Here is a 16,895-nt window from a genome sequence, read left to right on the forward strand (position 1 = left end):
TTCCAACGTTAGAGGAGAGGGATCTGTTCTCCTAGATGTTCCAACGTTAGAGGAGAGGGATCTGTTCTCTAGATGTTCCAACGTTAGAGGAGAGAGATCTGTTCTCTAGCCGTTCCAACGTTAGAGGAGAGGGATCTGTTCTCCTAGATGTTCCAACGTTAGAGTAACGGTAATGAGGAGAGGGATCTGTTCTCTAGATGTTCCAACGTTAGAGTAACGGTAATGAGGAGAGGGATCTGTTCTCTAGATGTTCCAACGTTAGAGTAATGGTAATGAGGAGAGGGATCTGTTCTCCTAGCCGTTCCAACATTAGAGTAACGGTAATGAGGAGAGGGATCTGTTCTCTAGGTGTTCCAACGTTAGAGTAACGGTAATGAGGAGAGGGATCTGTTCTCTAGATGTTCCAATGTTAGAGTAACGGTAATGAGGAGAGGGATCTGTTCTCTAGATGTTCCAACGTTAGAGTAATGGTAATGAGGAGAGGGATCTGTTCTCCTAGCCGTTCCAACGTTAGAGTAACGGTAATGAGGAGAGGGATCTGTGATGTGCTGCAGGGTCTGTCTCTAATAATCAGAGACATGTCTGGTTAAACTGCTTTTGCTGGGAATGAGGGTTCCCATCCAGCGGTTGACATATTCCTTCAGTAATATTGCCACAGTCATCCCACGAAGAAGAAGAAATTAGCCAGCAATGGCATTATTGAACTTCCTGTATTCCACATTGGTCACATGCTAGAGTATAGCGCCAACCAACCACAGCTATTTCATCACAGTATTAAATAGGATCCTGTATTCCACATTGGTCACACGCTAGAGTATAGCGCCAACCAACCACAGCTATTTCATCACAGTATTAAATAGGATCCTGTATTCCACATTGGTCACACGCTAGAGTATAGCGCCAACCAACCACAGCTATTTCATCACAGTATTAAATAGGATCCTGTATTCCACATTGGTCACACGCTAGAGTATAGCGCCAACCAACCACAGCTATTTCATCACAGTATTAAATAGCATGCTGTTTTTCCTGTCTATTTAGTTCGCTTTGTCGCTATGACCTATATACATTTGGCCATGTTTCACATCTTGCATAAGCATTTCACTACACTGCGCTGACACTACGCTGACACTGCGCTGACACTGCGCTGACACTGCGCTGACAAAAAAACACTTTGATTTGCACGGCGTGCCAGATGTTTCTGCCATTATAGTGAAAACCTCTGGGGGATCTCAGGAGCTCGTCTCTGTCTCCAAGGATGACGTCTCCTAAACGAAATACTTGAGATGAGGTTGAACTGTCCGTTCTCTCTGTGTCTCAGTGGTGGGTTTCTGAGCTTTGCAGAATGTTTGGGCCTCCGTGATGGCACACTTTTTGGTTCCAGACCTCCGGAGTGGTCCACAGAAACATCTCTTTTCCTTTGGAAGCCTCAGAATGTTTGGCAGTGACACACACACACACACTGAGAACAGTGTCCTCAGAGTAACATATATCATTCCTCCTGTAGCCAGACAAAATCTATGTCCCAAATTGCACCCTGTTCCCTATATAGTGCACAATATTAAACTTTTTTTTTTGTGGACTTTTTTGGTCCAAAGTAGTGCCTACATAGGGAAAAGGGTGCCATTTTGAAATGCAGACCTAATCTCTCTCTGGCTTCTCTTTCTTATAGAAGCCAGAATTCCCAGACCTGTTTCCATGAACAGATATGTTATAGAAGCCAGAATTCCCAGACCTGTTTCCATGAACAGATATGTTATAGAAGCCAGAGATGGTTTGAGATCAGGTCTCCTTTTGGTTTCGTGGGCATGAGTTGCCTTATAGGAAGATGTCTGTTATATTCTACTGTCTGTCTGTCTACCTGTCAGACGTGAGGCAGAACATAGTGTCTGCTAAGGGGTGAATGGGTTAGGGTAAAATGCCTGTCACTGTGTAGTAGGTGTGCTAACATGCTAGCCTATATATGGTTTTTACCATAGCGATGCTAAAATGCCTGTCACTGTGTAGCAGGTGTGCTAACATGCTAGCCTATATATGGTTTTTACCATAGCGACGCTAAAATGCCTGTCACTGTGTAGTAGGTGTGCTAACATTTATTTATTTATTTATTTATTTTACCTTTATTTAACCAGGTAGGCAAGTTGAGAACAAGTTCTCATTTACAATTGCGACCTGGCCAAGATAAAGCAAAGCAGTTCGACAGATAAAACGACACAGAGTTACACATGGAGTAAAAACAAACATACAGTCAATAATGCAGTATAAACAAGTCTATATACAATGTGAGCAAATGAGGTGAGAAGGGAGGTAAAGGCAAAAAAAGGCCATGATGGCAAAGTAAATACAATATAGCAAGTAAAATACTGGAATGGTAGTTTTGCAATGGAAGAATGTGCAAAGTAGAAATAAAAAAATAATGGGGTGCAAAGGAGCAAAATAAATAAATAAATAAAAATTAAATACAGTTGGGAAAGAGGTAGTTGTTTGGGCTAAATTTTAGGTGGGCTATGTACAGGTGCAGTAATCTGTGAGCTGCTCTGACAGTTGACAACATGCTAGCCTGTGTATCGCCTACATCAGACTGCTTAAATACAAGCCTGCACAGTAGTCTATTGCTAAACTGCTAACCTAATATGTGTTAACAGCAGATATGCTAACGAGTCTGCTTGTTCCCACCTCTACAGAGGAGTCCCCCATAGTGTACTGTAGGTATGCTAAAATGCTAGCCTATATATGGTTTTTACCATAGCGATGCTAACATGCTAGCCTGTGCATAGCCTATATCAGACTGCTTAAATACTGCTAACCTATATACGTTAATAGCAGATATGCTAACGAGTCTGCTTGTTCCCACCTCTACAGAGGAGTCCCCCATAGTGTACTGTAGGTATGCTAAAATGCTAGCCTATATATGGTTTTTACCATAGCGATGCTAACATGCTAGCCTGTGCATAGCCTATATCAGACTGCTTAAATACTGCTAACCTATATACGTTAATAGCAGATATGCTAACGAGTCTGCTTGTTCCCACCTCTACAGAGGAGTCCCCCATAGTGTACTGTAGGTATGCTAAAATGCTAGCCTATATATGGTTTTTACCATAGCGATGCTAATGTGCTAACCTGAGAGTGTTGCTTTGTTTCTCTCTACAGAAGAGTCCTCCACAGCGCTGAAGATAGCTTCCTACATCCTGATAGGTGTCGGTGGTCTCTCCATGTTGATGGGCTTCCTGGGTTGCCTGGGGGCTATCTACGAGATCCGCTGTCTGCTGGGCCTGGTGAGCACACACACACAGGCACAGGCAGGCACACACAGGCACACACACACAGGCACACAGCCACACACACACAGGCACACAGCCACACACACACAGGCACACACACACACACAGGCACACACACACACAGGCACACACACACATACAGGCACGCACACACACACACACACACACACACACAGGCACAGGCACAGGCACACACACACACAGGCACTCACACACACACACACAGGCACACAGGCCTGCCTGGTCTGACTACCAATCAGTGGTGCACGAATCTAAAGTCAAAACCATCTTTAAAACATTGCTGGCATCTCCAAAATCTACACTGAGTGTACAAAACATTAGGAACACCTGCTCTTTCCATGACATAGACTGACCAGGTGAATCCAGGTTAAAGCTATGATCCCTTATTGATGTCACTTGTTACATCCACTTCAAATCAGTGTAGATGAAGGGAGGAGACTGGTTAAAGGTCTTTTTAATCCTTGAGACATGGATTGTGTATGTGTGCCATTCAGAAGGTGAATGGGCAAGACAACATATATAAGTTCCTTTGAACGGGGTACGGTAGTAGGTACCTGGTGCACCAGTTTGAGTGTGTCAAGAACTGCAACGATGCTGGGTTTTTCACTCTCAACAGTTTCCCTGTGTGTATCAAGAACGGTCCACCACCCAAAGGACATCCAGCCAACTGGACACAACTGTGGGAAGCATTGGAGTCAACATGGACCAGCATCCCTGTGGAAGGCTTTCAACACCTTGTAGAGACCCTGTGGAAGGCTTTCAACACCTTGTAGAGTCCCTGTGGAAGGCTTTCAACACCTTGTAGAGACCCTGTGGAAGGCTTTCAACACCTTGTAGAGTCCCTGTGGAAGGCTTTCGACACCTTGTAGAGTCCCTGTGGAAGGCTTTCGACACCTTGTAGAGTCCCTGTGGAAGGCTTTCGACACCTTGTAGAGTCCCTGTGGAAGGCTTTCAACACCTTGTAGAGTCCCTGTGGAAGGCTTTCAACACCTTGTAGAGTCCCTGTGGAAGGCTTTCAACACCTTGTAGAGTCCCTGTGGAAGGCTTTCAACACCTTGTAGAGTCCCTGTGGAAGGCTTTCCACACCTTGTAGAGTCCCTGTGGAAGGCTTTCCACACCTTGTAGAGTCCCTGTGGAAGGCTTTCCACACCTTGTAGAGTCCCTGTGGAAGGCTTTCAACACCTTGTAGAGTCCCTGTGGAAGGCTTTCAACACCTTGTAGAGTCCCTGTGGAAGGCTTTCAACACCTTGTAGAGTCCCTGTGGAAGGCTTTCAACACCTTGTAGAGTCCCTGTGGAAGGCTTTCAACACCTTGTAGAGTCCCTGTGGAAGGCTTTCAACACCTTGTAGAGTCCCTGTGGAAGGCTTTCCACACCTTGTAGAGACCCTGTGGAAGGCTTTCAACACCTTGTAGAGTCCACACTCTGACAAGTTGAGGCTGTTATGAGGACAAAAAGGGGGCGCAACTCAATATTATGAAGATGTTCCTAATGTTTTGTCCACTCAGTGTATGCTAGTGTGAATGCATTACAAACTACTGCTACTGTACAGGGAGGAGTCACTCACAAAGCCTTGTGGCTGTTCCAGTTGGATATTATAGCAACACAAAGCCTTGTGGCTGTTCCAGTTGGATATTGTAGCAACACAAAGCCCCGTGGCTGTTCCAGTTGGATATTGTAGCAACACAAAGCCCCGTGGCTGTTCCAGTTGGATATTGTAGCAACACAAAGCCCCGTGGCTGTTCCAGTTGGATATTGTAGCAACACAAAGCCCCGTGGCTGTTCCAGTTGGATATTATAGCAACAGAAAGCCTTGTGGCTGTTCCAGTTGGATATTGTAGCAACACAAAGCCCCGTGGCTGTTCCAGTTGGATATTGTAGCAACACAAAGCCCCGTGGCTGTTCCAGTTGGATATTGTAGCAGCATCTAGGAGATGATGTGGAAGTTCACATCCTAGTCAATACATAATGCATTTCTATTTGAAGGCATGTTGCTGTCTGAACGATGCTGCAGGGCATGATGTCTGGTGATTGGGTGGATGTGTTTATGCATTGTTATGATGGACTGTTGCCACGGTGATGTCATCTCATATATCCCATGATCCTCTCTTCCTCCCCAGTACTTCACCTGCCTGCTGCTGATTCTGATTGGTCAGGTGGCAGCCGGTGTACTCATCTACTTCCAGAAGGACCTGGTGAGTGATGTCACTTCCTGTTTACACCTGTTGTTGGTCGAGTTCAGGAAAGAGAAATGTCAGAAAAGTATGTCATTTTGTAATTTAGCACACACACTTATCCACTGTGACTTACAGGAGCAATTAAGTGCCTTGCTCAAGGGCACATTGGCAGATTTTTCCCAATTAGTCAGCTCGGGGATTCGAACGAGCAATATTTTGGTTACTGGCCCAAAGCTCTGAACTGCCAGTGCTCTGAACCACTAGACTACATGTCTGTTCTACACTGTGTGTCTGTGTACCTTAACATTCCAGAATGTTGAACCCGCCTGAACACAACCTGTTCTCTAGAAAATGACTCACCCTTCACCCTTGAGACAACACCTTGTTCTGAGACCGATTACACCTTATTACTTTCAGTCAGAACGCGCTACCAAAAGCTGTGTTAATGCATTCTATAGGGCCAGAATAACATATACATTCTATAGGACCAGAATAACATATGCATTCTATAGGACCAGAATAACATATGCATTCTATAGGGCCAGAATAACATATACATTCTACTGGACCAGAACAACATATGCATTCTATAGGGCCAGAATAACATATGCATTCTATAGGACCAGAATAACATATGCATTCTATAGGGCCAGAATAACATATACATTCTACTGGACCAGAACAACATATGCATTCTATAGGGCCAGAATAACATATGCATTCTATAGGGCCAGAATACCATTCTATAGGACCAGAACAACATATACATTCTATAGGACTAGAACAACATTCTATAGGACCACAACAACCTATACATTCTACAGGACCAGAACAACATTCTACAGGACCAGAACAACATTCTACAGGACCAGAACAACATTCTACAGGACCAGAACAACATTCTATAGGACCAGAACAACATTCTATAGGACCAGAACAACATTCTATAGGACCAGAACAACATTCTATAGGACCAGAACAACATTCTATAGAACCAGAACAACATTCTACAGGACCAGAACAACATTCTATAGGACCAGAACAACATTCTATAGGACCAGAACAACATTCTATAGGACCAGAACAACATTCTATAGGACCAGAACAACATTCTATAGGACCAGAACAACATTCTATAGGACCAGAACAACATTCTATAGGACCAGCACAACATTCTATGGGACCAGAACAACATTCTATAGGACCAGCACAACATTCTATGGGACCAGAACAACATTCTATAGGACCAGCACAACATGTGCATTCTATAGGACCAGAACAACATTCTATAGGACCAGAACAACATTCTATAGGACCAGAACAACATTCTATAGGACCAGAACAACATTCTATAGGACCAGAACAACATTCTATAGGACCAGAATGAACATTCTATAGGACCAGAACGAACAACATTCTATAGGACCAGAACAACATATACATTCTATAGGACCAGAACAACGTTCTACTGGACCAGAACAACATATACATGTAGAATAATAGGGAAGACATCAACATGAAATAACACATATGGAACTAGGCACTAGTGTAGTGGTGGTGATTATTGTTTAAGGAGGCCTTGGCCCCAGAGGCCCCAGGAGGACCAGAGGAAAGCCTGGTCAGGTGTGTGTCTGTCAGTGAGAGGAAGTAAGTAGAGGGGTCAGAGAGAGAGGTGTGTATGTCGGTGAGGAGAGGGGTCAGAGAGAGGGTGACTGCTGCTCGTAGGAACACACTCACACCAGCTGGAGAGATGTGTGAACACAGATGTGGATAATTGGAGAAACATGCACACACACACACACACACACACACCTTCTATAACTTTCTAGCTGGTTTGGAATGACCTAGCAGATTGTAGCAGAAGATATAGACTTGTAATGGAACAGAACCCATCCTGGCTGGATAGGATAGTTTGGCTTGGTTCAGCCACCTCAACAACACACACACACACACACACACACACACACACACACTGCCTGTCTCTCCCAGTGGACCTGAAGGGAAACATCTGACTAGGTAAAGCCGTAAAGCTGAAATCCACCTCTCGGACTCAAATATTGTTTGAGTCCCAAATGGCACCCTCTTCCCTCTATAGTGCACTACTTAGGGAGGAGGATGCCAGGCCAGGTGAGAACAAGTTCTCATTTACAATTGCAACCTGGCCAAGATAAAGCAAAGCAGTTCAACACAAACAACAACAGAGTTACACATGGAATAAACAAACATACAGTCAATAACACAATAGAAAGGTCTATATACAGTGTGTGGTAATGAGGTAAGGCAATAACTAGGCCAAAGTGGCACAGTAATTACAATTTAGCAATTAAACACTGGAGTGATAGATGTGCAGAAGATGAATGTGCAAGTAGAGATACTGGGGTGCAAAGGACCAAAATAAATATATATAATAACAGTATGGGGATGAGGTAGTTGGATGGGCTCTTTTACAGATGGGCTGTGTACAGGTACAGTGATCTGTGAGCTGCTCTGACAGCCGATGCTTAAAGTTAGTGAGGGAGATGTGCGTCTCCAGCTTCAGTGATTTAGGTAGGTAGGAAGGGAGATATGATCCTCCCCTACCACCACACTGAGGCCTCTCCCTACCGCCACACTGAGGCCTCTCCCTACCGCCACACTGAGGCCTCTCCCTACCGCCACACTGAGGCCTCTCCCTACCGCCACACTGAGGCCTCTCCCTACCGCCACACTGAGGCCTCTCCAGATGTGCGTCTCCAGCTTCAGTTATTTTTCAGCTACCAGCCGGCGGCTGCAGCCTCTCTGCCAGATGGACAAGACTGGACATGTTGCTGCTTCAGTACTTTAAACAGTATCTGATTTCTCAGTAAAACTCTGTTCACTATAACTAAGCATTTCAACACAACAGACATGTTCCAAATCATGTAGCTAACCACGCTGGGCCTGTCGCTGGGCCTGTCGCTGGGCCTGTCGCTGGGCCTACGGTTGAGAAGGAGGTGAGGATATAGGAAGTGAGGAGATGGGAAGCGAGGAATGTTGGAAAGGCTCATTGAGAGAGCACATGTCTCACCACAGGAAGACATGCCAGGTCTCCCTTCTGACCTCAATGAGACTTCCTGGTTCAATAAAGGTTCAAAACAAAACTCGTTTCAACTTCCTGTCGTTCTGCTCTTTAACGACACACACCTGAAAGAGCCCTATTCCCTATATAGTGGTACTACTATAGACCAGAGCCCTATTCCCTATATAGTGGTACTACTATAGACCAGAGCCCTATTCCCTATATAGTGGTACTACTATAGACCAGTGCCCTATTCCCTATATAGTGATACTACTATAGACCAGTGCCCTATTCTCTATATAGTGGTACTACTATAGACCAGAGCCCTATTCCCTATATAGTGGTACTATTATAGACCAGAGCCCTATTCCCTATATAGTGGTACTACTATAGACCAGAGCCCTATTCCCTATATAGTGGTACTACTATAGACCAGAGCCCTATTCCCTATATAGTGGTACTACTATAGACCAGAGCCCTATTCCCTATATAGTGGTACTACTATAGACCAGAGCCCTATTCCCTATATAGTGATAGACTGGAGCCCTATACACCCTTGTTAAAAGGAGGGGTCAGATATGAGTGGGGGGGGTCAGAGATGAGTGGGGGGGGTCAGATATGAGTGGGGGGGGTCAGAGATGAGGGGGGGGGGGTCAGAGATGAGTGGGAGCAGTAACATCTACACATTACAAAACAATGCTAGTTTTCAATAGTCAGTGATATTTTTCTACAGGAATTTACTCAGATTTATTCAACTGATTTGTATCTCTAGTTCTGGGCATTGTATTTTCTCTCCAGGTTTTGTGTTTGTGTTTAGAAACTTTTAGAGTAGTTTAGAAACCAACACTGGCTGTCTGATTTGACTCATTGAATGACTGGTTTACTGACTGGTTTCCCCCCATCTCTCTTTCTCGTCTATCTCTGTGTCTGTCTCTGTGTCTGTCTCTGTTTCTCTCTCTCTGTGTCTGTCTCTGTGTCTGTCTCTGTGTCTGTCTCTGTGTCTGTCTCTGTGTCTGTCTCTGTGTCTGTCTCTGTGTCTGTCTCTGTGTCTGTCTCTGTGTCGGTCTCTGTGTCGGTCTCTGTGTCGGTCTCTGTGTCGGTCTCTGTGTCTGTCTCTGTGTCGGTCTCTGTGTCGGTCTCTGTGTCGGTCTCTGTGTCGGTCTCTGTGTCGGTCTCTGTGTCGGTCTCTGTGTCGGTCTCTGTGTCTGTCTCTGTGTCTGTCTCTGTGTCTGTCTCTGTGTCTGTCTCTGTGTCTGTCTCTGTGTCTGTCTCAGCTAAATAAGGAGATGTCCAACATCGTGACCCAGATCCTGAGCAACTACCCTGGGAAGAACAGCACCACCGAGCAGGCCTGGGATTACATACAGAGGACGGTGAGAGGAGAGCACAGATCTAGGATCATCTTCCCTTAACTCTAACCATTTTGAACTACGAGGGGGGGAGGGGGGGGGGGGGGGGTAAAATGTATTAAAACACAATGAATCTTAACCAATTGAAAAGAACTGTCAGTTAGTGAAGTGAAACAAACCGTCTGATGTAAGGAGGCTAGGGTGTGAGGCTAGGGTGTGAGGCTAGGGTGTGAGGCTAGGGTGTGAGGCTAGGGTGTGAGGCTGGTAGTGAGAGTCTAGGGTGTGAGGCTGGTACAAGGCTCTCTGTACAGAAATTAGACTTGTCATTTGACACACGTCATAAAAGACATCGAAATGGATTGTTCAGTGGAGCCAAACCACAGCTGTTAGAAATGGATTGTTCAGTGGAGCCAAACCACAGCTGTTAGAAATGGATTGTTCAGTGGAGCCAAACCACAGCGGTTAGAAATGGATTGTTCAGTGGAGCCAAACCACAGCGGTTAGAAATGGATTGTTCAGTGGAGCCAAACCACAGCGGTTAGAAAGGGATTGTTCAGTGGAGCCAAACCACAGCTGTTAGAAAGGTATTGTTCAGTGGAGCCAAACCACAGCTGTTAGAAATGGATTGTTCAGTGGAGCCAAACCACAGCGGTTAGAAAGGGATTGTTCAGTGGAGCCAAACCACAGCTGTTAGAAAGGTATTGTTCAGTGGAGCCAAACCACAGCTGTTAGAAATGGACACTAAGGCCTTTACGCTCTTAAAGCTCCGTCTGTCTGGAAAAGTGATTTCAAAAAAGGAAGTGGAGAAAACTCCACCTCTCAGCTCCTTGTAAACGCCTTCAGCAGCTTCAACATTGTCCTAACTTCATTGTAAAACAATACTTACAGTATAGGGTTGCTAGTCAGCGGTGATCTATCTGAAAACGACTGGACTTCTTGGGGTTCCCCGCTCATTCTCTCTCTGGACATGTTTCCTCTCTTATTGTCTACCTTTTAATGACTCTCCTCTCCCACTTTCTCTCTTTCTCTCTACCTCTCCCTTCCCCTCTCTTGCTCTCTCTCCCCCCCTCTCTCGCTCTCTCTCCCCCCCTCTCTCGCTCTCTCATCACTCTCTCTTTGTCTATGTCTCCCCTTTTGCTCTCTCTCCCTCCCCCTTCTCTTTCTCATCCCCTCTCCTTCCCTCCGTCCATCCCCCTCTCTCTCTCTCCTTCCCTCTGTCCATCCCTCTCTCTCTCTCTCTCTCCTTCCCTCCGTCCATCCCCCTCTCTCTCTCTCTCCTTCCCTCCGTCATCCCCCTCTCTCTCTCTCCTTCCCTCCGTCATCCCCCTCTCTCTCTCTCCTTCCCTCCGTCCATCCCCCTCTCTCTCTCTCCTTCCCTCCGTCCATCCCCCTCTCTCTCTCTCTCCTTCCCTCTGTCCATCCCCCTCTCTCTCTCTCTCCTTCCCTCTGTCCATCCCCCTCTCTCTCCTTCCCTCCGTCCATCCCCCTCTCTCCTTCCCTTTGTCCATCCCCCTCTCTCTCTCCTTCCCTCCGTCCATCCCCCTCTCTCTCTCTCCTTCCCTCCGTCCATCCCCCTCTCTCTCTCTCCTTCCCTCTGTCCATCCCCCCCTCTCTCTCTCCTTCCCTCCGTCCATCCCCCCCTCTCTCTCTCCTTCCCTCCGTCCATCCCCCCCTCTCTCTCTCCTTCCCTCCGTCCATCCCCCCCTCTCTCTCCTTCCCTCCGTCCATCCCCCCCTCTCTCTCCTTCCCTCCGTCCATCCCCCCCTCTCTCTCCTTCCCTCCGTCCATCCCCCCCTCTCTCTCTCCTTCCCTCCGTCCACCCCCCCCTCTCTCTCTCCTTCCCTCCGTCCACCCCCCCCTCTCTCTCTCCTTCCCTCCGTCCATCCCCCCCTTCTCCTTCCCTCCGTCCATCCCCTCTCTCTCTCTCCTTCCCTCCGTCCATCCCCCTCTCTCTCTCTCCTTCCCTCCGTCCATCCCCCTCTCTCTCTCTCCTTCCCTCCGTCCATCCCTCTCTCTCTCTCCTTCCTTCCGTCCATCCCCCTCTCTCTCTCCTTCCCTCCGTCCATCCCCCTCTCTCTCTCCTTCCCTCCGTCCATCCCCCTCTCTCTCTCCTTCCCTCCGTCCATCCCCCCCTCTCTCTCTCCTTCCCTCCATCCATCCCCCCCCTCTCTCTCTCCTTCCCTCCGTCCATCCCCCTCTCTCTCCAGATGGAGTGTTGTGGATGGAGTGGTCATATGGACTGGCATGGTAATGCTGTCGTAGTGAACAGTTCCCAGCTGTTGTTCCCGTGTTCCTGTCAGAACGTGTCTCTGGTTGAGGGTAACTCCTCCTCCGACAGTGGTTTCTGTGAGGCACAGTCAAATGATTGGCCCGTCTACGACAGGGTAAGACCTCTTCATATATTAGTTGATTGATTGGTTGATTGATTGAGAGAACACTCCTACATTAGAGGCTTGTCATTGTGCTACACGTGTATCAGTACTCCATGGAAGTCTGGTCCATTGAAATATGGTCACAATGTTTGACTCCATCACTGAGATACAACATGAACATCACTCAACACCACCCTCATCTGTTAATATATTGGACTGTGTTTAATATGTGTCTCGTCTGTGTCTGTGTCTGTGTCTCGTCTGTGTCTGTGTCTGTGTCTCTGTCTGTGTCTCTGTCTGTGTCGTCTCTGTCTGTGTCTCTGTCTGTGTCGTCTCTGTCTGTGTCTCTGTCTGTGTCGTCTCTGTCTGTGTCTCTGTCTGTGTCGTCTCTGTCTGTGTCTCTGTCTGTGTCGTCTCTTGTCTGTGTCTCTGTCTGTGTCGTCTCTGTCTGTGTCGTCTCTGTCTCTGTCTCTGTCTGTCGCTCTCTCTCTCTCTTTGTCTGTCTGTCTGTCCCTCAGGGCTGTAACTCCAGTGTAGAGAGCTGGCTGTTTGCCAACGTTGGAGTGATCCTGGGGGTCTGCCTGGGAGTGGCTGTCATCGAGGTAAAGAACAACATGTACATTCTATAGAACCAGAACAACATATACATTCTATAGAACCAGAACAACATTCTATAGGACCAGAACAACATTCTATAGGACCAGAACAACATTCTATAGAACCAGAACAACATTCTATAGAACCAGAACAACATTCTATAGGACCAGAACAACATTCTATAGGACCAGAACAACATTCTATAGGACCAGAACAACATTCTATAGGACCAGAACAACATTCTATAGGACCAGAACAACATTCTATAGGACCAGAACAACATTCTATAGGACCAGAACAACATTCTATAGGACCAGAACAACATTCTATAGGACCAGAACAACATTCTACAGGACCAGAACAACATTCTACAGGACCAGAACAACATATACATTCTACTGGACCAGAACAACATATACATTCTACTGGACCAGAACAACATATACATTCTACTGGACCAGAACAACATATACATTCTACTGGACCAGAACAACATATACATTCTACTGGACCAGAACAACATATACATTCTATAGAATCGGTCAGGCAGGTCTCTCTCAGCCAGACAGATTGTTATCATATCGGTCAGGCAGGTCTCTCTCAGCCAGACAGATTGTTATCATATCGGTCAGGCAGGTCTCTCTCAGCCAGACAGATGTTTATCATTAAGAGGAATAAATGCCTGTCAGAAACAGCTTCTGACCTCTGACTTAATCCACGTGACTTCCAAGACAGCAGCTCTTGTTTTTCAATGTATGTAGACACTTCCTGCTACAGGAGCGTACATTGGTCACAGCTATTGAGAGAACCGTCCTGAGAGGCTTTAGATATAGTGATACTGTTAACCTGACCTCTAACCTCTGACCTCTACCCTCTGCTTTCCACAGCTCCTGGGTATGATCCTGTCCATAGGGCTGTGTAAGAGCATACACACTGAGGATTACACCAAAGTGCCAAAGTACTGAAGATGATGACGGGGGATGCTATGACACACACACACACACACACACACACACACACACACACACACACACACACACACACACACACACACACACACACACACACTGTGCAGATGTTTATTTGCTTTCATTTCTTTTGTTTAATTTGTTTTTGTTTTTTTGTATTTTTGGGGGGGGGGGCACTTGTCTTTTCTCTCTGTCCAGTTTCCATCGGAGCACTTTAGAGACTGTAGTTATGGATTAGAGAGGAAGACGAGAGCAGACCGGGTCACAGAGACAAACAGGAAAGAGAGATGTGGAGAAAGTGAGGACAGGAAGAGTGGAGAGAGGACAGAGAAGACGAGGATGTAGAAAGAGATGGAGGGTCGTCTCGTACCCTCGGCAGATGCAGTCTACCACATACTTGACTTCTGGGGAAAGATCCATTTTATCATCAGGAATCGATCATGATCGGCGTTGTTTGTCAGCTCTCATAGGGTCCAATCCTAACTTCAGATATAGATGGGTAACTATCATGATCGGCGTTGTTTGTCAGCTCTCATAGGGTCCAATCCTAACTTCAGATGTAGATGGGTAACTATCATGATCGGCGTTGTTTGTCAGCTCTCATAGGGTCCAATCCTAACTTCAGATATAGATGGGTAACTAATCATGTTTTGAAAATGTAAAAATATGAGATTTTCAATTGGAGAATTTAATTAGGAGATTTGTGAAAATGTGAGTTGCGTTCGCCGATCTCAAGTTCGGTTAACGGTCGTTTATTGAGTTGACCTGACTAGAAGACGAAGAGTTCGGGTTATTGGACTCCTGGAAAATAAACAACGTTTATATTTTTAATTTTCTGTTCTTCAGTGTCTTGAGGAGTTATGCATTTTTGTTTGTTATAGTACCTTGTATATAATTTAGTTTGGTATTTCGTGAGCCTCTGAATCTGCGGTTTCTTTGTGATGTTTTTGTTGTTTTTCGATGTATTTTTCATTTTTTGTGCAGTTTTGATATTTTTCTTGATCATTTTGTTTAAAGTAAATAGGAATAATGAGATACTGAAGAGGACCAAGATTCTGCTACTTTAAAGTAGGGGAGGGGGGGGGGGTCTTGGCCCGTAGGGGGGGGCTTCCCCAACTGGTGGCCCACAGGGGATATTATTTGCTGCCTTACGTTTTCTTAGCTAGATATATATATGTAAATCTGTTCTATAGTATTCCCACGCGTAACAGAGGGATATATCTGACTGTATACAAATCTAAACAAGCTTTGAAATGAACAAGTTTAAGATAAATATTATATCTATTTGGTCTTCTTGAGGTCAATTTTCAGTCTACAAATGATTTGTGTTCCGGCTCCTTGACCATCCGCTCAAGAAACAAATCATCCCTCTGCTGAATCTAGTGAATGACTGCTCTTAAAAGGGGTTGCGCTCTTAATTATCCCACAGTGGCAAAGAAAGTCTCCGTTTACAATTATCTTTTGATGACAAACAGAATACTTTGTTATGAAGTTTATGTTGATTGTGGCATCTTTTCGGGTTGTGAGTTACTCTGAAGCATTTTCATCTTTTCAGGTTGTGAGTTACTCTGAAGCATTTTCATCTTTTTTTTGTGATGACGGCTTTCACGTAAATATCTCATTTTCCTTCAGAAGACAAACATACTGTGTTTCGTTAAGAAATGAACCATTTTGTTTTAACCCTGATCAACAAAAAAAAATTGTTATGTGACCTTTTTCTGTGAGTGAAGAGCAAATTTAAATAACAGAAGCTGGGTTCTGTTTTTTGTTTTTGTTTTTTTAAGAGGAAAAACGTCCATTTTGTTCTTGAGAAAATATCCATTTTGGACCAGAAATTCTTTATGTACAGTAAATCATTCCGATTTAAATTCATGTATATTATTAAACTTTGAATTAAGGTTTTTGTTTTATATTTAGGCTTTTCTTCTTTTGATAACCTTTGACCTTGGAGTCATTTTCTTTTTTTACCGGTAGGACTATTAATTTAGAACTTGAACTTCTGTCTACTAGCTTGATCAGTCGACGTATACTCACCCCATTGACTCTGTTTTGATTTGGTCAATAAACATTGAATAAGACTGACTTATGTGTGTCTGTCAATTTTCTCCAGAGAATCAAATCTGAGAAACATGTAGCACGCTATTTCCCCCTGAAAAAAGAGCATATACCATGTGGTGGTCGCCAAAATAAGTGGCGGTTCAGATATAGGTTCAACTATCCAGTTAGAGAGAACCAGTAAGAGACAGGGATACAATTCACACGTTATCACCACACACACACACAGCAAACAGGAAGAGGAGACTAGTAGAAGTCCCCAGTGTTTTAATGGTTAAAGATGCGCTGAACACCAGTCAGAGAGAGTCCAGAAGAAGAAGTGTCCATGTTGGATGGAAAGATGCGCTGAACACCAGTCAGAGTGAGTCCAGAAGAAGTGTCCATGTTGGAAAGATGCGCTGAACACCAGTCAGAGAGAGTCCAGAAGAAGAAGTGTCCATGTTGGATGGAAAGATGCGCTGAACACCAGTCGGAGAGAGTCCAGAAGAAGAAGTGTCCATGTTGGAAAGATGCGCTGAACACCAGTCAGAGAGAGTCCAGAAGAAGAAGTGTCCATGTTGGAAAGATGCGCTGAACACCAGTCAGAGAGAGTCCAGAAGAAGAAGTGTCCATGTTGGAAAGATGCGCTGAACACCAGTCAGAGTGAGTCCAGAAGAAGTGTCCAAGTTGGAAAGATGCGCTGAACACCAGTCAGAGAGAGTCCAGAAGAAGGAGTGTCCATGTTGGAAAGATGCGCTGAACACCAGTCAGAGAGAGTCCAGAAGAAGAAGTGTCCATGTTGGATGGAAAGATGCGCTGAACACCAGTCAGAGAGAGTCCAGAAGAAGAAGTGTCCATGTTGGAAAGATGCGCTGAACACCAGTCAGAGAGAGTCCAGAAGAAGAAGTGTCCATGTTGGAAAGATGCGCTGAACACCAGTCAGAGAGAGTCCAGAAGAAGAAGTGTCCATGTTGGAAAGATGCGCTGAACACCAGTCAGAGTGAGTCCAGAAGAAGTGTCCATGTTGGAAAGATGCGCTGAACACCAGTCAGAGAGAG

General features: G+C 45.4%; 1 protein-coding gene across 2 annotated transcripts in view; it reads left to right on the plus strand.

Annotated features, from left to right (window-relative positions):
• Positions 1–15,885, plus strand: part of LOC116361828 (CD82 antigen-like) — a 30,186-nt gene extending 14,301 nt beyond the window's left edge. Inside the window, exons 3-9 of one of the 2 annotated variants that reach the window (XR_004207653.1) lie at positions 3,154–3,278; positions 5,424–5,498; positions 9,792–9,890; positions 12,074–12,250; positions 12,757–12,840; positions 13,723–15,322; positions 15,359–15,885. Coding sequence is in view for 1 of the 2 variants with exons in the window: in XM_031816119.1 (XP_031671979.1) it covers positions 3,154–3,278; positions 5,424–5,498; positions 9,792–9,890; positions 12,074–12,250; positions 12,757–12,840; positions 13,723–13,800 (638 nt within the window). In the remaining variant the exon portion in view is untranslated. Of the gene's footprint in view, positions 1–3,153; positions 3,279–5,423; positions 5,499–9,791; positions 9,891–12,073; positions 12,251–12,756; positions 12,841–13,722 lie in introns of both variants that reach the window. The other variant, XM_031816119.1, reaches the window with a different exon arrangement.
• The last annotated feature ends 1,010 nt before the right edge of the window (positions 15,886–16,895 follow it).

This window comes from Oncorhynchus kisutch, unplaced genomic scaffold (genome assembly GCF_002021735.2).
Source record: "Oncorhynchus kisutch isolate 150728-3 unplaced genomic scaffold, Okis_V2 scaffold747, whole genome shotgun sequence".
NCBI lineage: Eukaryota > Metazoa > Chordata > Actinopteri > Salmoniformes > Salmonidae > Oncorhynchus > Oncorhynchus kisutch.